The 19,352-nt window shown below is 39.8% G+C and overlaps 1 protein-coding gene across 2 annotated transcripts in view; it reads right to left on the bottom strand.

The window, feature by feature from the left end:
- Nucleotides 1-19,352, bottom strand: part of snx19b (sorting nexin 19b) — a 51,608-nt gene that overhangs the window by 27,634 nt on the left and 4,622 nt on the right. Inside the window, exons 5-11 of one of the 2 annotated variants that reach the window (XM_030744453.1) lie at nt 17,881-18,079; nt 17,596-17,696; nt 17,374-17,493; nt 17,107-17,231; nt 14,997-15,090; nt 13,187-13,346; nt 5,101-5,242 (exon numbers count right to left, since the gene is read on the bottom strand). In XM_030744453.1, the coding sequence (XP_030600313.1) occupies nt 5,101-5,242; nt 13,187-13,346; nt 14,997-15,090; nt 17,107-17,231; nt 17,374-17,493; nt 17,596-17,696; nt 17,881-18,079 (941 nt within the window). The remainder of the gene's footprint in view (nt 1-5,100; nt 5,243-13,186; nt 13,347-14,996; nt 15,091-17,106; nt 17,232-17,373; nt 17,494-17,595; nt 17,697-17,880; nt 18,080-19,352) is intronic. The other variant, XM_030744454.1, reaches the window with a different exon arrangement.

Raw genomic sequence — 19,352 nt, 5'->3', positions numbered from 1 at the left:
TGCTTATGGCATGTTGCAAATTTCATTAGGGCTGCAACTATCGATTATTTTAGCAATTGTGTATTCTATTTATATTGATTACCCAAGTAACTGGATAAGAAATACTTTTTTCATATTAACAGTTCATCTGCATATTTTAACTTCCGTAGTGCAGTTTTTCCCTGTGTGAAACAAACAGGGTGGATGGAGCAGCTACAAAGTTCTCTTTTCTTCACTTACTGATCAGGTGGTTGATGAAGGACCTCCAGCTGTTTCCCAGTAAAGGTTTAATGGAGGTTACAGGGACGAAAAGGCTTATTTTGGACACTAGAAAAACATTTCCTTCTGCTCCATCTGAGCTCGCCGGCTCCGCCTCTTTCCGTTTGTGGAGACAGACTGCATGTAAATCAGCTGATTGCTGCTGTTGCGTCATCAGTGTTTATGTTGAAAAACTGGGAGCTGTGTGAGCTAATCTTGTAATGCTTTATATTCACAAGCATTCTCCTAAATACGTTTCTACTGCAGGTCTATATTTAGTCACAAATCAGAGATTAAAGTATCAAAAATATTTTGACGGGGAAGGGATCCTTCTGTACCGGACGGTCACTAGTGCTAATAGCTGCGCTCGCTGGCAGTATGTCCGGGAGCTGAAGTAGAGAAAAAAATAACAGCTGATTATAATGTGAGTGAAACGTTATTTAATGTATCGGATTACATTTTTTTATTTCTTTCCGATATCCGATCCAGTAATTTAGGCCAGTATCGGACCGATACCGATACTGAATATCGGATCGGCGCATCCCTAATTTTTGGTAGGTCTAAGTACATTTAAAGATATAGCTAAAGCAATCTGAAACGTGGCCTAACAAAGTTGCAATGAAGGGAACATGCAACATGATAATGTGATGTAAGATGATTTATTTTTTCACACTTCAAAAAAACAAATCCAACTTATTGGTGGGACACTGAGTACAACTAAATATTCAACTCAGGAGGTAGAGCAGGTCACCTACTAATTGGAAGAAGTGGTTTGAACCCTTGATCCTCAAGTCTGCATGCTGATGTATACTTACTCAACCCTAAGCTACCCCCAATGCATCTATGTGACTGTGATCTTAAAGGCATAGAATAAAACACTGTATGAATATGTGCATGAATGTTGAACGTGGCTGGTAGTAAAAAGCACTGAGTACCAGTCCATTTAACCCGACTTATTTCAGAAACTAGCAGTGCACACAGATGCAGAAAAATGTGTCCTGCTTTTAACAAAAGGAAGAACAAGGAAAAAGCAAACATACCAATAAGTTGTATCAGAGTCTTATTAAACCTGTATGACTAAAGCCTCATCAAAAACAAAAAAAAGAGAAAGAAAAACAGTGGCTAAGCTTTGAATTGTGATCAAAGCTTCATTTACTGTTGTAACATTCTCTAGTATTGTACTGTTTGAATGTCTCACACAGTCTGTTTTGCAGTTCAGAAAAGTAATGTTTAAGTGGAGACTGAGGTTGCCTTAAACATAAAAGAATGTATTTCTTTTCCTCAGAATGACTATTACAGTTTATTAATATAACACTGGTATCAGATTGGTACTCAGTATCAGCACTGATACTCAGTGCAGTTAAAGCAAATACTTACATTGCTAGACTGATGCATCCCTAGTTGTAAATTGCAATATTAATGTCTGTTTGAGTACAAACGAAAAAGCATGACAGTGATACTGAAGGAAGTCAGACGAATATAAATATCATCAAAAAATCATCCTCTGAAAGATATGAGTGCCTGAATGAAATTTCACGGAAATCAATGGGTATTTCATTCCTGACAGAAGTGATAGAAAAATAAGGAACATATCTGCCAGTCACATTACTGTAGCTAAAAATAAAGGCTCGGCTAGAAATTCATGTCTGTCTCTCTCTTATTCAGAGAGACTACATCCTGAAACACTGAGGCACAGTTCTGGTAACCATCAGTAAATCCTGGCGAAAGCCCAAAGGTTGTGGCCCAGACATTTTAAACACCCTGACGTACGCTTACAATTTCAGTTTCAGTTCACATCATTTTTTAATCAATTTTTCTTTTCAACAGAAGGACTTTTACATAAGGCTTTTATACAATTTGTATTTTTAGCAGTTCTTCCTGTTTTGTTTTTTATCCAGGGCAGGAATTATTATTTATTGTTGTTTAATTGTCTATAAGCTACTTCAGAATTGTTTTTTATAGCTGAACTCGCACAAGACAACTGTTTCATATGTAGTGCTTCTATCAATAGCTGTTCACAGCATTAGCATCTCACCTCATCTGCACAGACAAACCTCTCTGATGAGAGGACAGAGCTGTCAGGGCAATGCTGACAGGCTGCTGCCTAATATAGACAAGGCCAAACAAAAGCACAAGGCCTTACATACTTGGACGGTGGACGTTCTCAAAATAGAGGACCCAGTATCAATATGAAGCTAGATATTCTGGTACTGACACCCCAGGGAACGTGAGGTCACAGGACTTACAGCACAAACACCAGAACCTGAGAACATTGTCTGCTGTTTACTGGCAGTGGGAGCTATACCTATAAGTGACAAATGTTTGGGAAGCTGGTGTCAGCATTCTCTTCAGAGGCCAAGCAGTGCAGACATGCATGTAGACACACAGACTCACAACATATGTGATAGTGAAGACAGGGATTCAAAAAGTGAGAGCAACTTTCTTAAATTAGAAGATTTTCTTATTTTTATTTACATATTTTTGGCAAGGACAGCTGCAAAGGTTCGTAGTGAACCTTTGTCTAAAGTTTCAACTCCTCTTGACTAATGACTGCACAAAATCCAGAGGCCCTTCCCAGCTCATAAAGAGCCCTCTCTGTATAATGTCCACGAGGAAACACGTGTCTTCATGTCCTGACCTGGCTCAGTCCACAGACTCTGTGGCACACTAATACACAGACGCTTCTTAGTTGAAGAAAACCTTTTAAAAAGCACTTTAGGTTGCAGCAGTATCAGACAGATTTATTTGCAATTAAGTTCTTTAAAAATCTTACTGCTAGTGAAGAGAATGAAAAATGAGCTCAGCAATGCTTCAGCACAAAGTGCTTTAGTTGTGCTAAGTAGCTCTTAGGTGCCAAAAGCACAACATGTACATCATATAAGTGAGGTTTAGTCTGTGGAATGTTACATGAATTAGCATCATTGTGATTAAGAATATGAAGAAATTCTGGTGCATCGCCCTGGTTTGGAGTGAGCTGGTTCCTTAAGAGAAGTTTTTGGGGCTTGATTACACACAGGGTAAGATGGACAAGTGGGCCAGAAGACAGATTGGTGCAGTGATGACAACCATGTTCAACTTGTACCAGACTGTAAGGGTAAAGTCGTTCCAGAACTCGCATATGGTCATCAGCCGCTGGAGGCTGTCAGGGAAACTCTATAGCAGACCTAGAGTTAGAACATTTGAGCTTTGATATTTAACCTTAAACCACATTTCTAGTCAGCTGCCTGAAGAAAGCTGATTTTTGTTTTTGGTGACCACCAATAACAACCTGTACAGACTGGTTAATGACCGGCCCAAACAGGTTACTGAAAAACCAGGGTGCTACACTAACAAGAGCACTAAAAGTCAAAAGCTGGTATGTAATTTAACGTGTGCTGCTCTACAACTAAGACTTGTGATGAACTGGCAACCTCTCTAGGGTGTATCCCACCTCTTGTCCAATGACACCTCAGAAAGGCTCCATACAATCCATAACTGTGAAATGGATAAGTGGTTAAGAAAATGGGTCGATGTATGTTGTATAAGTATCCTTCATACAATTTCTAGCTAAGAATCAACAGGGACCACGGCTGGCTTAATAAAGCTCAAGGACAAACCAAGTGATCTGAGGAAAAACAAAAAGTCAAACAGCACACCACTGCCCCTGTTAGCCTGCAATTACAGATACACACCAGTAAGCACAATCAGTTTATCAGCTCTCTTTGATCAAACTTGGCTTATTTTCATCAGTTTAAGATGTAATGCAGCTCAGCTGTGCTGTGGGCAAAACACTAATGTCTTAACATGCTACTGACTGATTTACTTTTTTTTTTTTGGCAGCATCAGCATGTGAGAACATACACAGACTAGCCATGGCAGTCACCCACAGCACACAATACTGCAACACTACTATACTGTGATGCTTAGAAAGTAAAAAGAACTCAAAAGGAGCTTTATATTATTAATCAAGCAGCACTAATTACAAAGCCGAGTTTCATGTGCTAGTGTAGTGCTGCAGCACTAACCACTGTGCTGATGCCTTGTTAGATTAAGGTGACCTCTTGGTCAGGTCATGTTTGTAAATGAGAACTAGTTCTCAAACATTTTTACCTGGTAAAATAAAGGTTTTATAATAAAAAAAAAAAGAGTGGCTGTTTTGTTAAGGTAGCTAGAACACCAACAGTAATATAGATGTCATAGGTACAGGTCTGGACAATAACCACATCCAAAATAATGATGGAATGTGCAGGTGCAGCAACAGGTTTGCTGAAACTTGTGTGGAAAAACAACAGCCAGTGTGCAAATGGTGTCTGAAAGCAATGCCTCAAAAGTACTAACTCGAAGACATGGATGCAGAACAGGATGGTAAAACGTTCCAGACAGTTACAGTTATTCCTTACTGCTCTACTCACAACTTTCACAAAGGGTAACAAATTTCAAACAAAGCTTCCAACTTCAGTTGGGTCGATACTGTTCAGTCCCGCGCACTGCCTGTGTGCAACAGGTTTTCAGTAACTAAGAGATCATTTTGAAATGTATTCATTTGAGCAATTTATTATTTTAGGTACTGAATTTGGTATAATCAAAAATTGGGTAGTGTAGGTAGCAATAATCAAATTTCAAAGTGATCAGCTTTGTACAGAAACTACAGCTGATCATTGCAGATTCACTGTAATGTAACACAATTTTGCCAACTTTTAACCTTTATATGCTTATATGCATCAATCTAAATCTGTTTTCCTTTTATGTATATTATGATTTTCCTTCCTATTATTTCATTTTTATTGACAAAAAAAACTGGCTATCAAAAAAAAGTGTTACTCAAATTAAGCCTTCTGCATTCTGGTGTTGACGTAACACTGTTAAATAATCGGTGCACATCACCTGTTAATAAGGGTCCCAAACAGAAGCTTTACGGTCTTCTGAATGTTTTCAGTGCACAGCCAGCTCCACTGCTCCTTCATCACCAAACACAGGATGTTCAGAGCCACCTCAGCCAGCGCCATCTCAGATTCTGTGCCGAGACCTTGCAAAAAACATAAAACATGACTCAGTGCGACATCCAACAAGATAATTACTGCAGTGCAGCCAAAGATCAGATATCTAAAATATGTTTTTAATTGAGAATGGTGTAGCAAGAAATACAATACCAGTCAAAGTTTGGACACACAAGTGTACTGTACATGTATTAACATAATGTAGTCTGTTTTCAGTGATACATTTTATATACAGTACTGTGCAAAAGTTTTGAGTCTTTTTTGCTTCCAAGGAGAAAGATCTCCATGTAATTATTATTTATAGTGGTCTTGTGCAATAGTTCTCCAGGCTTTCTGAAGATCTTTCAAAGTTTTTCTTTGTACATTGGCACTTAACACTGATCTATGAGTCATGAACCTGTGTTATATCTACACATAACAGAAATTTAGCAAAAAACCCATTTTAAATTGCGTTAGGCACTTTGTTTACTAGTCTTTTACTGTCACAAAAACACATAATTTGCTCCTATTTCTTTATTTGAATCGTCAAAAAATGCCACAGTTTGACCAGTAGAAAAACAGTGTTTTTGCACCAACAAAGTGATTCCCAAATAACTATTAGATAAACACTTGGCCTCTCCCAGCATGGAATGCAGTGTGTCCTTTAAAGATTTGAGGAAACTGAACAAAAGAAGAGGTGCCGGGCCTACAAAATATCTACAACAGATGACCAGTATCGGAAAGCCATGTCCTTAAGAAATGGGAAGAAATTCAGCAAAGAACTGAGTGAGAATCTGAGAGATGTATCAGGCCCTTTAGATGACCCATCTGCTATTTGCTGAAGCTTCATCAGAAATGGTCTCAGTGGAAAGGTGAAGCCATTCTTAACAAAGTGAGATGTGCCAGATTATACAAGAACTAAACTAGAAAGCCAGTGACAACAGGTCTTATGGAGTGATGAATCCAAATTTGAAATTTTTGGTTAAACTTCTCGTCAGTGTGTACAGGCGTTCAAGCAGGAAGTACAAAAGTGTGCGTGTGTAGCATGTGTAAAACACGGTGGAGGCTCTGTCATAGTTTGGGGCTGCATTTCAACCAGTGGTGTTGGGGATCTTGACAAAATTGATGGAATCATGAACACAGAAAATTACCATCAGATTTTGATCCAATGTAATACCATCTGGAAAGTGTCTTCTGGGAAACTGATTCATTTTTCAGCATGGCAATGATCCCAAATACAAAAAACACACAATGGAATACTATCAGTCATGGACTAACCTCCCCATAGCCCAGACCTCAACATTATTAAAGAAATATGGAATCACCGTCATCCCTACAAAGAACAGAACAAAAAGAAAACACCAAAAAAAAGCTTTGGAATGTCCTTCAAGAAGCCTGGAGAACTATTCCTGAAAACTGCTTAAAGGAATTACAAGAGAGCTTGCCTAAGAGAGTGCAGGGCTGTGTTGAAAAATAAAGGTGATCATACCAAATATTCACTTTTAAGCCCATTAGAATTATACAAACTCTGGTTTTGCCTTATTTACTCTATTTCCATTTATGTTTGCATGTTTGAATAAATCGCTACACCTATTTCCCATTTTCTCACAAAATATAAAGAAATGAGGGCTGGCTCAAGACTTTTACAGAGTACTGTATGTATATCTGATGAACTTGAAAATCTGACCCTCTTTATACATTTGTTAACACTGCCCTCATGTGGCTGGACTTGGATGCTGCTGCTTCTGCTGCTGTGTATGATCGATCTAAATGCCACCATGTTTCAGCTACATGTTTTTCAGTCAGCACTGCCTCTGAACAATTCATACATATAATTAATATATTAAGAGTGAAATGATTCAGAAGACAGAGCAGCATAACTTGACAGTTCACCTAAAGATTAGACACATGTCTCTGCACTTAAACACTGGCTTTGTATTTTTACAGTTTACACACATTTGATGCCCATTTCTACAGTGAAAACTACTCAGTACTGGTTTCCACAACAGCTGCTTTAACTACAGTAACAAAATGTTTTACTGCCACCCCTCAACTCTGCACTTCAGTGATTCAGACAGGCAAAACTCATTGAAGAAAAGTCCCAAAAACAGAAAGGCATGAACTGCAACAACGTACATACTTGCACTTGAGTAGACTATTTGCTGACATGCTTCTGATTTAACTTTCAGTCAGGAGCAATAGAGAAAAAAGAACAATCACATCTGCAGTAATTGGCGGCACACTTTTGTTAAGTGCCACCTTGACATTCCATGTGCGTACATGGAAATCCAGAGGCAGGAAGAGAAGAAGCAGGACTGAGCACATAACAGAGCCTCCACCACTGACAACAGATATGACACTGATGAACTCAGAAAATGCCCAATGATAGAGGTGGGTTGCAAAGCAGCTTACAGTTGCACAGCAAGTGTAGGCAGAATAAAGAATGCTTGAGGCCCCTGTTTGTTAAATTAACAAACTGTTAAATTACCATTATGTCTTGTTTCTTCAGACTTCAATCATCCAATCCAATAAACAACACTAAATTAGAATCAATAGCAAAATGAGCTGTTTGAAATTGGCAAGGATGTGGCCAAGGTGAAAAACCAATAATGGATGTTTGTGATCTTCAGGCCCTCAGGCAGCACTGTATTAAAAACAGCCATGATTCTGTCATGGAAATCACTGCATGGGAATGGCATGGAACACTTCCAGCAATCACAGTCTGCGAACACAGTTCACCATTCCATCCAGAAACGCAGGTTAAAGCTCTATCGTGCAAAGAAGAAGCCATATGTGAACCAGATCCAGACAGGCCATCATCTCTGTTCCAAAGCTCATTTAAAATGAACTCAGGCAAAGTGAAAATAAATGTTTGGCGGCCAGACGAATTAGAATTTGAAACTGTCTGGAAAACATGGATGTGGACTAAGAATGTGGACCATTTGTCTTTTCATCAGTGCTCAGTTCAAAAGCCTGCATCTCTGATTGCATGAGGGTGCACTGGAATTGATATCTGGAAAGACATTATCAGTGCTGAAAGGTATATAAAGGTTTTAGAGCAACATATGTTCCCATCGAGATGATGTCTTTTTCCGGGAAAGCCTTGCACATTTCTGCAAGACAATTCTAAAACAGCATATCGCAGCTATTACAACAGTATGGCTTCATAGTAAAAATGTCCGGGAACTGGCCTGCCTGCAGTCCAGACCTTTCACTGACTGATTTGATGGATCATGAAACAAAAAAATATGACAGAAGAACCGTTGAGCAGCAAGAATTCTATATCAGACAGGAATGGGACAACAGTCCGCTCCCCAAATTCCAACAACTGGTCTCCTCAGTTCCCAGACATTTACGCCCATAAATATCCCTGTCCTAATCAACAATGTTGTGGCCATTAAATTCAAAATGACCTTGTTTACCATGCCTCCATGGATCAGATCCGGTACATCCCACAGATGCTCAATTGGATTGAGATCTGAGGACTTTGGAGGCCAAGACAACATATCAAACTCGCTGTTGTGCTCCTCAAACTATTCCTGAACTATTTTTGTTTTGTGGCAGAGAAACGGGGAATACTGTTTTCTTGAAAGGGTGTACATGATCTGCAACAGGGTTTAGGACCCAAAGGTTTCCCAGCAGAACATTGCCCAAAGCATCACACTGCCTCCACCTGCTTGCCTTCTTCTCATGCTGCAGCCCAGTACCAGCTGTTCCTCAGGTAAGCGATACATGTGCACCAGTCAGCCACATGATGTAAAAGAAAATGTGATTCATCACACCAGGCCACCTTCTTCCATTGCTCCGTGGTCCAGTTCTGATGCTCACGTGTCCATTGTTGGCATTTTCAGCGGTGGACCGGGATTAGCATGGGCACCCTGACTGATCTGCAGCTTTATAGCCCCATACATAGCAAACTGTGATATACTGTGTATTCTGACTGCTTTCTATTAGAACCAGCATGAACCTTTTCAGCAAGTAGAGCTACAGTAGCTCTTCTGTTGGATGAGACCACACAGGCCAGCCTTCACTCCCCACATGCATCAGTGAGCCTTGGCTGCCCGTGACCCTGTTGCTGGTTCACAAATGTTCCTTCTTTGGATGACTTTAAATAGATACTGACCACTGCAGACCAGGAACATTTCACAAGAGCTGCAAGAGATGCTCTGATCCAGTTATCTAGCCATCACAATTTGGCCCTAGTCAAACTCACTGAAATCCATATGTCATGATGAAGAGATACTAGGTAAAGAAATTCCACTTTTGCTTTGTCTTTGGGTTTAAACTACTAGTTCCCCTATTTCAAGTTTATTGGGGAGCATGTGGCTGACAACCTAACTTGGTATACCAACATATCAGCAGTGGTCGCCAGGGCTCAGCAGAGGCTATATTTCTTAAGACTATTAAAAAAAAACGCCACCTGGACGTAAACCTGCTGCAGACTTTCTATCACTCCACAATAGAAAGTGTGCTGGGATACTGCATCACAGTGTGGTATGCTGGCTGTTCAGTAAGAGACAGAAAGGCCCTGCAGAGCGTTGTTGAACCTGCAGCGAAAAAACTGGCTTTCCCCTGCCCTCTCTAGATGACAACGCGAAATCCCGGGGGTTAAATAGGGCTAGGAAGATCCCGGGCAATCCATCTCACCCCAGTCAAGTTCTCTTCAACCTCCTGCCCTCTGGCAGAAGATACAGGCCCTTGAAGAGTCGGACAAATCGGCTTAGAGACACTTTCTTTCCTTGGGCTATTACACTTCTGAATAATGGTGCTCTGGATACTAGAAGGTGTAAATGAGTGCAAGTGTGCAGTGGAGTGGTGGGTTAGCAGAGTTGTGTATTTTTGAGGGTAGATTGCTGGGATGTGAATGTGAAATCTGCATGTGGTAGATTTTCAAATAAGGATGTAGAAGTTGTATGATTATGTTATATATAATAATGTGTAAGTAGATGATTGTTTGCTCACGTGCAAGACTTTAATAATAGGACATAAAGGGAAGAGGTACGTGTTGTCTGTTTTGTTCTCTGTTTGTTTACGACTCAAAGCAGAGACAGGAAACAGGCACCCAAAGGGGGTTTGGATAAACACAAAGCTGGAATGTGACCAGAGGTTGGAAATGGAGATAACCCCCTAACAGCTGTAAAGAAAGAAGAAACCACACCCCGTTTATGACTTATGTAACAGTAATAAAAGCCAGACGCAGGGACAGACTTCCTGAAGTGATGTGGAGATTGTATTAGCGGTCAGGGAGATGTAGTCTGGTCCGGAGCTCTGTATTTTGACTTCATTTTTTTTATGGAAAATAAATACAATTGGAAATTATTTCAGCGCCTCCTGCAATTTTCATTAAAGTAATGTACCTATTTATTTTATTTATTTATTTATTTTAGACGGATAGAGACTGCTTACACAATTTTGTTATCTCATTGCTGCATAATAACAATAAAGGATATTCTGATTCTGTACATGCAAACAAACTAAAAATCTATATTCTGGAATCCAAAAATTTGCTTTATATATTTATAACATATAAACTGATGTATTTGAGTATTGAAGTATGTGATGTATTTATGTATTTTGGGGCAAAAAATCCACAAAAGCAAAGTTTGACAGGGATAATGGATATTTTCTATTGTTTTATAATTAAAAAAATGCTAAAAAAAAATGTAACTCATGGATGCTCACAAGGCTTAAAGTTAGGGGAGTGGCTGCTCTTACTGGCAGGTGTATTGACACCGCTGATGGCTGTTTGCTAGGCCTCACCTTGGCTAATCAGAATCACTTACTTGGACCCCTCTATCATATTTGTACTGTGCTGGTATGCTGTATAGACCATGCAAGAAATTTCTGCTTCAGTTTAGAGGGATGAAATTATAGTATTTTATTAGTCTGTTACTTAGCACTAATTAGCAGACATGTGCCTGTCCATTACACCCATACAATTTATAAAGCAGCTAGCTAACCGAGCTTTCTAGCCTTAGCTAATAATGTACTTCACCCTCTTTTAAATATGTGGTCACTTCTGGCTCCAAATAAGAATCAATACAGCAGCAACCAAAAGGCAAACAGATTCAAAACGATTTGTCAACAACAAATAGATAAAATAAAAATGGTGGATTTCAAGCTGGTTACGTAAATCGTTTATACAAGATCTATGGTCTGCCAGTTTCTTCAGAAGTAAGCATCTAACTCACCCTTCGCTTACCCAGACAGACTGGGAAAACATCCATTCCTTCAAAAAACAGACGCCTATATCAGGAAAAACTGATTTATCAAACAGTGAAGAAAAAAAAACTCATTCCAGCACCAAGCATGAGGAGAGATAGTTTCCATATGACATTTATAAAAGCCTCCATTTTTCCTGTGGTAATTCCTTATAATGCAGGAAGGGACTGCATGATGCAACAGCGTGGATGACAGGCAGCACAGCAGTTAAGCATTAAAGGTAGTTAACAACTAATATTTAGGGTTCAGGCTGAATTTCAAAACATTTCATACTTAATTTAGGGAAGATGTCATGACATCCAATTTTTATACAGTCTTTGCCTCGAACACATGATATTCAATAAGTGTGAAAACCCAGATGAACCTGTTGGAATCAGGACATTTTCCTCACAAATTTAACTGCATACAGCAAAATATCCCATTATATCTATTTTTCCAATAAATTATGTTTTATTATTTGTTAGAAGCAAGACAGCTACTGATTAGAGATTAACTAGTGACTGACCATAGATTAATGATGGTTATTATAAAGTGTTATCAGAATAAGAATTCCCAGCCTGGACAGTAGCTGGGATCTCTCATATCTACATGGTCAGCAATAGGTGAGGTGAGGTGTTTGAGACCTAACGTAGCAGACAGGAGTTTCCTTTTTTTCTTGTCACTGAGACTTAGATGCAGTGCAGTCATTTTTATATATATTTCCTGCATTCATAATTGTCTACTCTCACAGAAGAATGAGCTTCTGACAGTTTTGAAAGAATCAGGTCGGGATATTTTTTTCTCAGACTGTTGGAAATGCTCAGTTTGGTGCTGATGAGGGAGTTTCCCTGACAGAGAGTGCAGGAGGCGGAACAGGTGATACTCACAGTTAAGAATTCCTCATACAATTTCTTGTCCCCACATCCCCCACTCTGCCCATCCTCACATGGGCCCAATGGGTAACTCTGTACAATGCACGTCCAAGACTAACATACACTTGTGTTCTCGCACACACCTCTGCTCAGTAATGTCTACAAATTTTAGGACTGCAGTGTCTCTGTGAAAACAACAACACACTTCAGTGTAAAGCAGTGTGTTTAATCTGAAAAACAAAAAGCTTCACATTTAATGCTTGCTTTGCTTCCTCACTCTGTGTCTCTATAGCTACAGCAGCATATCAAAGTTTGCCAAAATATGAACATATGGTCTCGACGAATCTGATCAGTGACTGGAATATGGGAAAAAATGGCTTCAGTCAGATTTCCCTGCTGTAATCACGGTGAGACGCTGAATGGAAAGTGGAAGTGAGTTAATGAGTACGTGAGCTGGTCAGACACAAAGGAAAACGAAAGCAGACAAGCCAGCGTGAGTCACGCACACACAGACATGACGATTGCTGTGATAATGGTGATTCAAGATCAAGTTCAACACTGGCTTTTGGCTGTTCCATTTAAGTTTATCCATACTTACTGTAGTGACATAAGCCAAAACCCAGATGATGATTACTCCAGTAATTTAGACAAAAACATTACAATTTTTGTGAAGCTACCAAAAGTACATAGATTTCCAAATTGCTTGTCTTATTAAACTGGAGCTGTGCTGCTGAGTTAGCTGTTGGGTGTGATTGAGCGTGATGTTGGCTAGTTTTATGTTATTTCATGCTCTTTAGTCAACTTGTGGGTTCGTAAATTTGATTTCTTAAAATGTATACACAGCACTGAAATGCATATTAACTAATCAATCTAACATAAACCAAAGTGAAGCCAGTATTAAAGACGAGTCCCTGTTCTTACCATGTTCCTTACTCTGCTTTACCCTCAAGCTGTGATGCGGATGGCCTCCAAATTCTCTTAATCCTGCACAGATGTCTCTCTCTGGCTCACCCCTCATGGTCAGTTTCTCCTGTTCAGTGATAAAAGCTTGCAACTCTCCCAAAGACATCCCACTAAACACCTGTGGAATCACAAAGCAGGAAAATTAAACAAGGGAAAATAACCCAACAAGGGTTTGGTTTGGTTTGCTTTCTTTTCTTTTTTTAATCGTTACTTAAACTTTAATCAGCTTGGTATGGATCCTTTATTGTGCAGAAGAAAAGGTTTGCAATTAAATAATACATTAGCCACTTCACAAGTGTCTAGTATTGGGTTGGACCACCTTATGCCTTCAAAACTGCCTTAATTCTTCATGCCATAGATTCAACAAGCCCATCTTGACATGACAGCATCACACATAGCTGCACATTCATGATGTAAATCTCTATTGGATTGATATTTGGTGACTCGTCATGGTCAAGAAACCAGACTGAGATGATCTGAGGTTTGTGTCAGGGTGTGCTATCCTGCTGGAAGCAGTCATCAAAAGATGGGCACACTGTGATCATAAAGGGATGGATATGGTCAGCCCAGTTGGTACTAAGGTGCCCAAGGTATGCCCAGAAAATATGCCAATGTCATTACACCACCAGCAGCAGCCTGAACTGCTGATACCAGGCAGGATGGATCCATCCTTTTATGCTGTTTGAGCCAAACTCTGACAGTAGCATCTGAAGGTTGCAGTCGAAACTGAGACCCATCAAACCAGGAAATGTGTTTCCTGTCTTCTATTGTCCAAGTTTGGTGGGCCCATGTGACCTCAGTTTCCTCTTCTTAGCTGACAGGAGTGGAACCCAGTGGGGTCTTCTGCTACTGTAGCCCATCTGCTTCAAGTTTGATGTGATGTGTTTTCAGAGATGCTCTTCTGCATGCCTTGATTGTAACAAGTTGTTACTGTTGCCTTGCTATGAGTTCACTAAGTCTCTCAAATCAGCTTCCTTCCCCATTGCGGTGCTCAGTTTAAACTTCAGCAGGTCATCTTGTCTACATGACTAAATGGGTTGAGGTGCTGCCATTTCATTGGGTTATTAGATGTTTACATTAACAAGCAGTTGAACAAGTGTATCTAATGAAGTGGCCAGTGAGCGTACATTTGACAGAGACTTCACTCAAAAAAGGTTTTATTGCTTGTCAATTTAAATTTTAAATCAAATGTGAATCCAAAAGTTTTGACTGGAAAGCCGTACATTTGGTTTGTTTTGTCTTACGGCTGGAATCTATGCTAGAAGACATAACGCAGGTGTTATTGCTATTTATCAGTCTTGATCAGTGAGACAAACTGTGAGAAACAGCCAGTTTCAATAGAGCAGAAACACATGGAGATAATAAATAAATAAATATAATAAAATGGCAATAAAAAGGTTTCCAAAAACAATGTGAACATAGCTGTAAATGTTTTCTATTGTCCCACTCTAATGTGGATGTTGCCAAGCTCCACTAGAGACTGATCAATAAAGAGGTGGCTTGCATGTTCAGCGTAGGTCCTGCACACGTTTTACTCGACAGCAAAGAAAAAGTCTGGATTTGCAAAACATTTGCATTCACATTTTAACATCAAATGTATTTTAGTTGCAATTAAATATTTTTGTTATAGGTTTGTTCTCAAATTGATTTTTTTATTGTTAACTTTGTTTGATTGCATCATAGAGACACAAAAAAAAATATAGTTATAGTTGGTGATTTTTGCATTACTTAAGAACTATGCATCCAAACTGTGATAAAAGTTGCTTACTGTGCTAGTTTGGTCCAAACTGAACAAAACTGGAGGTCTTACGTCTGAGCCGTTCATGAAGGGAATGTTTTTACTGGAGAACTTCAGACGAGATCTGGATTAAACAAACAATGCACACATCAAAAAACAACACTGATCCAACAATGCAATATCTCTAGCAATAATTCAACTTTGCTTAAAACAAGTCAGATTTTTATTACACAGTAATAACTATCATGTACAGTAATCATTCCTACTCCTAAGACTTTCAATTCAACTCTGAGTTGATTTTACATATTGTTAAAGTGACAAAAAATGTGAGACTAAGAGCCTGACTCCAGTTTGATTTAACATATGATTCTGTTTGATCAGACATTAACTAGAGGGCAAATAAAATTACAAAATGAGTCATAGTCAATTGGCAAATCCAGCTTGACTGATTCAGGAACAGCCCTGCTTTAATGAGTCTCAGTAAATCTTCAATAAGAATGTAACATTGAATATCATTTCATTGAAAACTAGACAAACTCCATTTAAGGTCACGTATCACGGGAAGTTATAGAGGAGCCTGGTTTGTCAGCTCCCATCATTGCTACCATGTTCTGAGGCCACACAGGTTAAGCATTAGCAACCTCATGGTTAACTTTTAGTGGTAATCTCAAGTGTGCCATCAGCTAACTTTGGCCTGCAACACAATATATACAATATTAATCAATTATGTACATCTGTGATTCCATTCCAACATCTGAGCAAACTTAAATCTGCTGCTAAAAACTGATCAAAAGCTGAAACAAAATCTAATAAACATTTATGTGGCATTACTCCCAGTTATTTCCACAACTACTATTAATAAAAATACTGGTGGTCACTGGTGCTGCCCTCAGCCTCCTGGAGGTAGAATCTTTAGGTGACACGAATCCCCTAGAACACATAATTACCAGGTCTCAGTAGATCTTAATCATCTGAGCCTCAGTGACTTTGTTCACCATATCAAATCAAAAGCAAACGGCTAAGTAAGAACCAGGAATAAAAAATGGAAAAATTACAAAAAAATATAAACAGAGAATACTCACTTTCTGTGATTGGAACTAACTTGTTTGAGATTTTCATTTAATGCATCTATGCCTCAGTTTGAACATCCTAGGTGACATCTTCCTCAAGTTGTGGTGTTCACAAGATTTTCAAAAAAACTTGACCTTGAAGTCAAGGTCACCAAGATTTGAACTTGTGCGAGATTTTTAGTAGATGCACCGACGCTATCAATTTAAAAGTTCTAGTTGCCATGGTTCTCAATGGGGTGATAACAATACCCCATCAGCCTTTTTTAGGCTGTGGGGTCAAAGCTACAAAAACCTGAAGCTGTGGAAGATGAGCACAGACTTTCAGCGTACTGTAAATCTAAATAATTCTAGTAATGCTTTATCAGATATACACTGAAAGAGTGAGCTTTTTTCAAAGTGTTTCACATCAAAGCATCACCCATTGGTATTCAATCCATTTTCATTGAGAAGCGGGTGGGCAGCAGAGCTAGGCTGGCGTGGTGGGTGGTGATACCCCAGGGCTAAGGGACATGCTAAGAGACACGCTGCTTGTGTGCACAAAGTAAGAGCATGCACACCAACACCAAGATGAAAAATATTCCACTTCTGAGGTGGTGGAGTGCAACTAATCATACTTTACTCTGACATTACAAGATAGAGGAAATTTTAAATTTGGCTGTGGCACACTACCTGCAGCACATAATGTACATATTAAAATTAAGAAAAGCATAAACTGAAAGGTGTATTTTGGAAAATTTGATAGATGTCTGAGGGGCAATTTGGGGCTCAGTATCTCGCCCAAAGACACTTTGATATTTAGACCGGAGGAGCTGGAGATCAACGCGCTGACCTTCCGACTAGCACACAACCTGCTCTAACTCCTGCACCATGGCTACTCCAAATTAGACAAAACTCAGTCTCCACAACATTCCTGTTAGCTCTGATGCTGGCAAGATCACAAAATAGATGATGATGAGCAGAGACAGTTCTGCAGGAGGTGCAGGAAGGTGAGTGGGGTATTGCTTCCTGAGATGGTTTAAAAAGCAGGATAAGAGTAAGAAGACTGCAAAAAGCCTGGATATCTGTCTTACTTGTTCTTCTTGTCTGCACATATTTTGCCTCCATCCACCTCTGTTTCATTATCCTCTGTAGGGCTCTGTGGCTCTGAACGAGGAAACGCTGTCTTCAGGGTGTCAACGATTGCATTCACCACAATCTGGATGAGCAAACACACATTCCACGCATTCCAAACTATGGCAGGCTTAGGCATTACTTCTTTTATAGAAACATCATTGCACAGCTATCAATGTTTCGTCCCAGCCTACTAAGCACATATACTCAAGTCATGTAGTGCTCACCTTGTCTATGCGTGACACAATGAAAGGTTTCTTGACAAAGGCGATCCTGGCGTCTGTATTGAGCGCGAGAAACTCCTGCATCTCCTCACTGTTGGCTATTTCAGAGATGGCACAAAGTTGCTGAAAAGATTGACACAAAAGAAGCGAGGAAACCAAATTAAATTTGTAGCAGCAGGCCAACAAACAACAAATGACTGGAATTAAGAAAAGATTTTCACTAACCTTTAGAAAGGTCTCCAGGAGGCCTTTCCTGGCTTCTATCTTATCACTGTCCATGTTTCCAAATGGCATGTCTGGAAATATTTTCTTTGGACCTTTTACACCTGAAACACATCAGATTAAGCAGGATCAAACACCAAATCTAAGTCCAATTAGATCCCTCAGAGTTCTACTATACACACCTTGGCCAGTGTCAGGTCAAACGGTTCAAATTACAGCATGGCTTTTTAAATGCTGCATCAAATAAAGTAAAATCTGATGAGATGATCAAGAGTCTGTCCTCCGTACCTTTGATGAGTTTCCGTAGTTCTGTCTTTTCTTCTAGCCGCGTTTGCAGGTTGAGGAACTCACTGTATCGCCTGTTAACCATATGATAGGCTATGGACTGAGCAGGAGATGGATGCTCACAGCCCGCCTGTACGGCTTCAGCATCCTCAAAGCCTGGCTGGATGCTTCCTGGGTTCTCACAAGCCATTGCTGTCTCATACTGAAACCCAACCAAACAAAGTGTAAGGTTTCACTGACATCTCAGCGAAAGTAAGAAAGCACCGATATAGGCTGCACGTTGGGATCGGCTGATACTAGACTTTCAGTTGATCAGCAAACAAAATGACATATGACCATTTACCCATGCTAGGGTACATATTGGGTACTCTAATAGCCCCAAATTTTACTGTTGGTGCATCTTAGGTCTAATACTAATAATAAGCTAATTATTTGAAATTAATTTTAGTCTTTTTTAATTAGTACCTGTCTGAAAGAACAAAGCCAGATCAATTTATAAGTGGATGATCCCTTTCCTGTTTTGAAAGTTCAGTCACTGCCACACAGACTACCGCAGCCCTGCTCATCCTTTGTTTTCCTTTTTGGCTGGCTCACTCACCAGATTAAGCACCAAGTGCTGGGGCTGAAAATTGAACGCAACACACAAGTGCTACAAACTACAGTACTTTGAATACGGTGTAACTGTAGCAGCTGAGATTGGCTCCAAAGGTGAATCAATCCACATACACCCCCACGTTGAAATGCAAAGCTTAAGCAATAACAGTAGCAGCCTGGTACAAAAAACTGTTTTGGTCTCCACAGCTAACCACAGTACATGATGTTTTGGGTTTTTTAATCTGCTCATTTAAGCTTTGATAAGGCTCAAAGTAAGGTGTGTTGACATAGGCAGCTGTGTAATTCCAGTCACTGAACAGGACCTCTCCACCACTTGTACTACAAATCCCACTATGCATTGCAACAGCTGTGGCATGGGCCTAGCCCTGTGCACTAATTCATTTTCCCACATTGCCAATGACACATTGATCAGTGAACAGCAGATAAAAACATCAATCAGCACTTTTTACAGTGACATTTAAGCTAGCCTGACCCCCAAAAATGGCCAAACTAAAAGTGGAAAAAGTGGATTTTCAAAACAGAGATTTTCAAAACAGGTGGGAGGCAGAGGACCTGATCACTGACATCAGAGGTAAACCCATGCATCTCTTTTCCCCGCCTGCGATGTGTGGGGAAAAGAGCCGATTGGTGGGGTGGATGCAGGAGAAGATGGAGACCTGCACAGGTGAGCTGACAGTGCATCACACAGCAGGAAACGCTGTGCAGCAAAGTCCTGAAGACAGAACGCATCATAAGCACCGTAACACAGACAGTGAACTTTATATGAGGCAAAGGTTTAAATAACCAGTAGTTTCAGGGGAAATAGCCTCTGAATTTGGTGACGTGCCTTATCACACAGACGCGATGAGCTACATGAGGAA

The sequence above is a fragment of the Archocentrus centrarchus genome, chromosome 13 (assembly GCF_007364275.1).
Source record: "Archocentrus centrarchus isolate MPI-CPG fArcCen1 chromosome 13, fArcCen1, whole genome shotgun sequence".
Lineage (NCBI taxonomy): Eukaryota > Metazoa > Chordata > Actinopteri > Cichliformes > Cichlidae > Archocentrus > Archocentrus centrarchus.
This window is presented reverse-complemented; position numbering and strand designations above follow the sequence as displayed.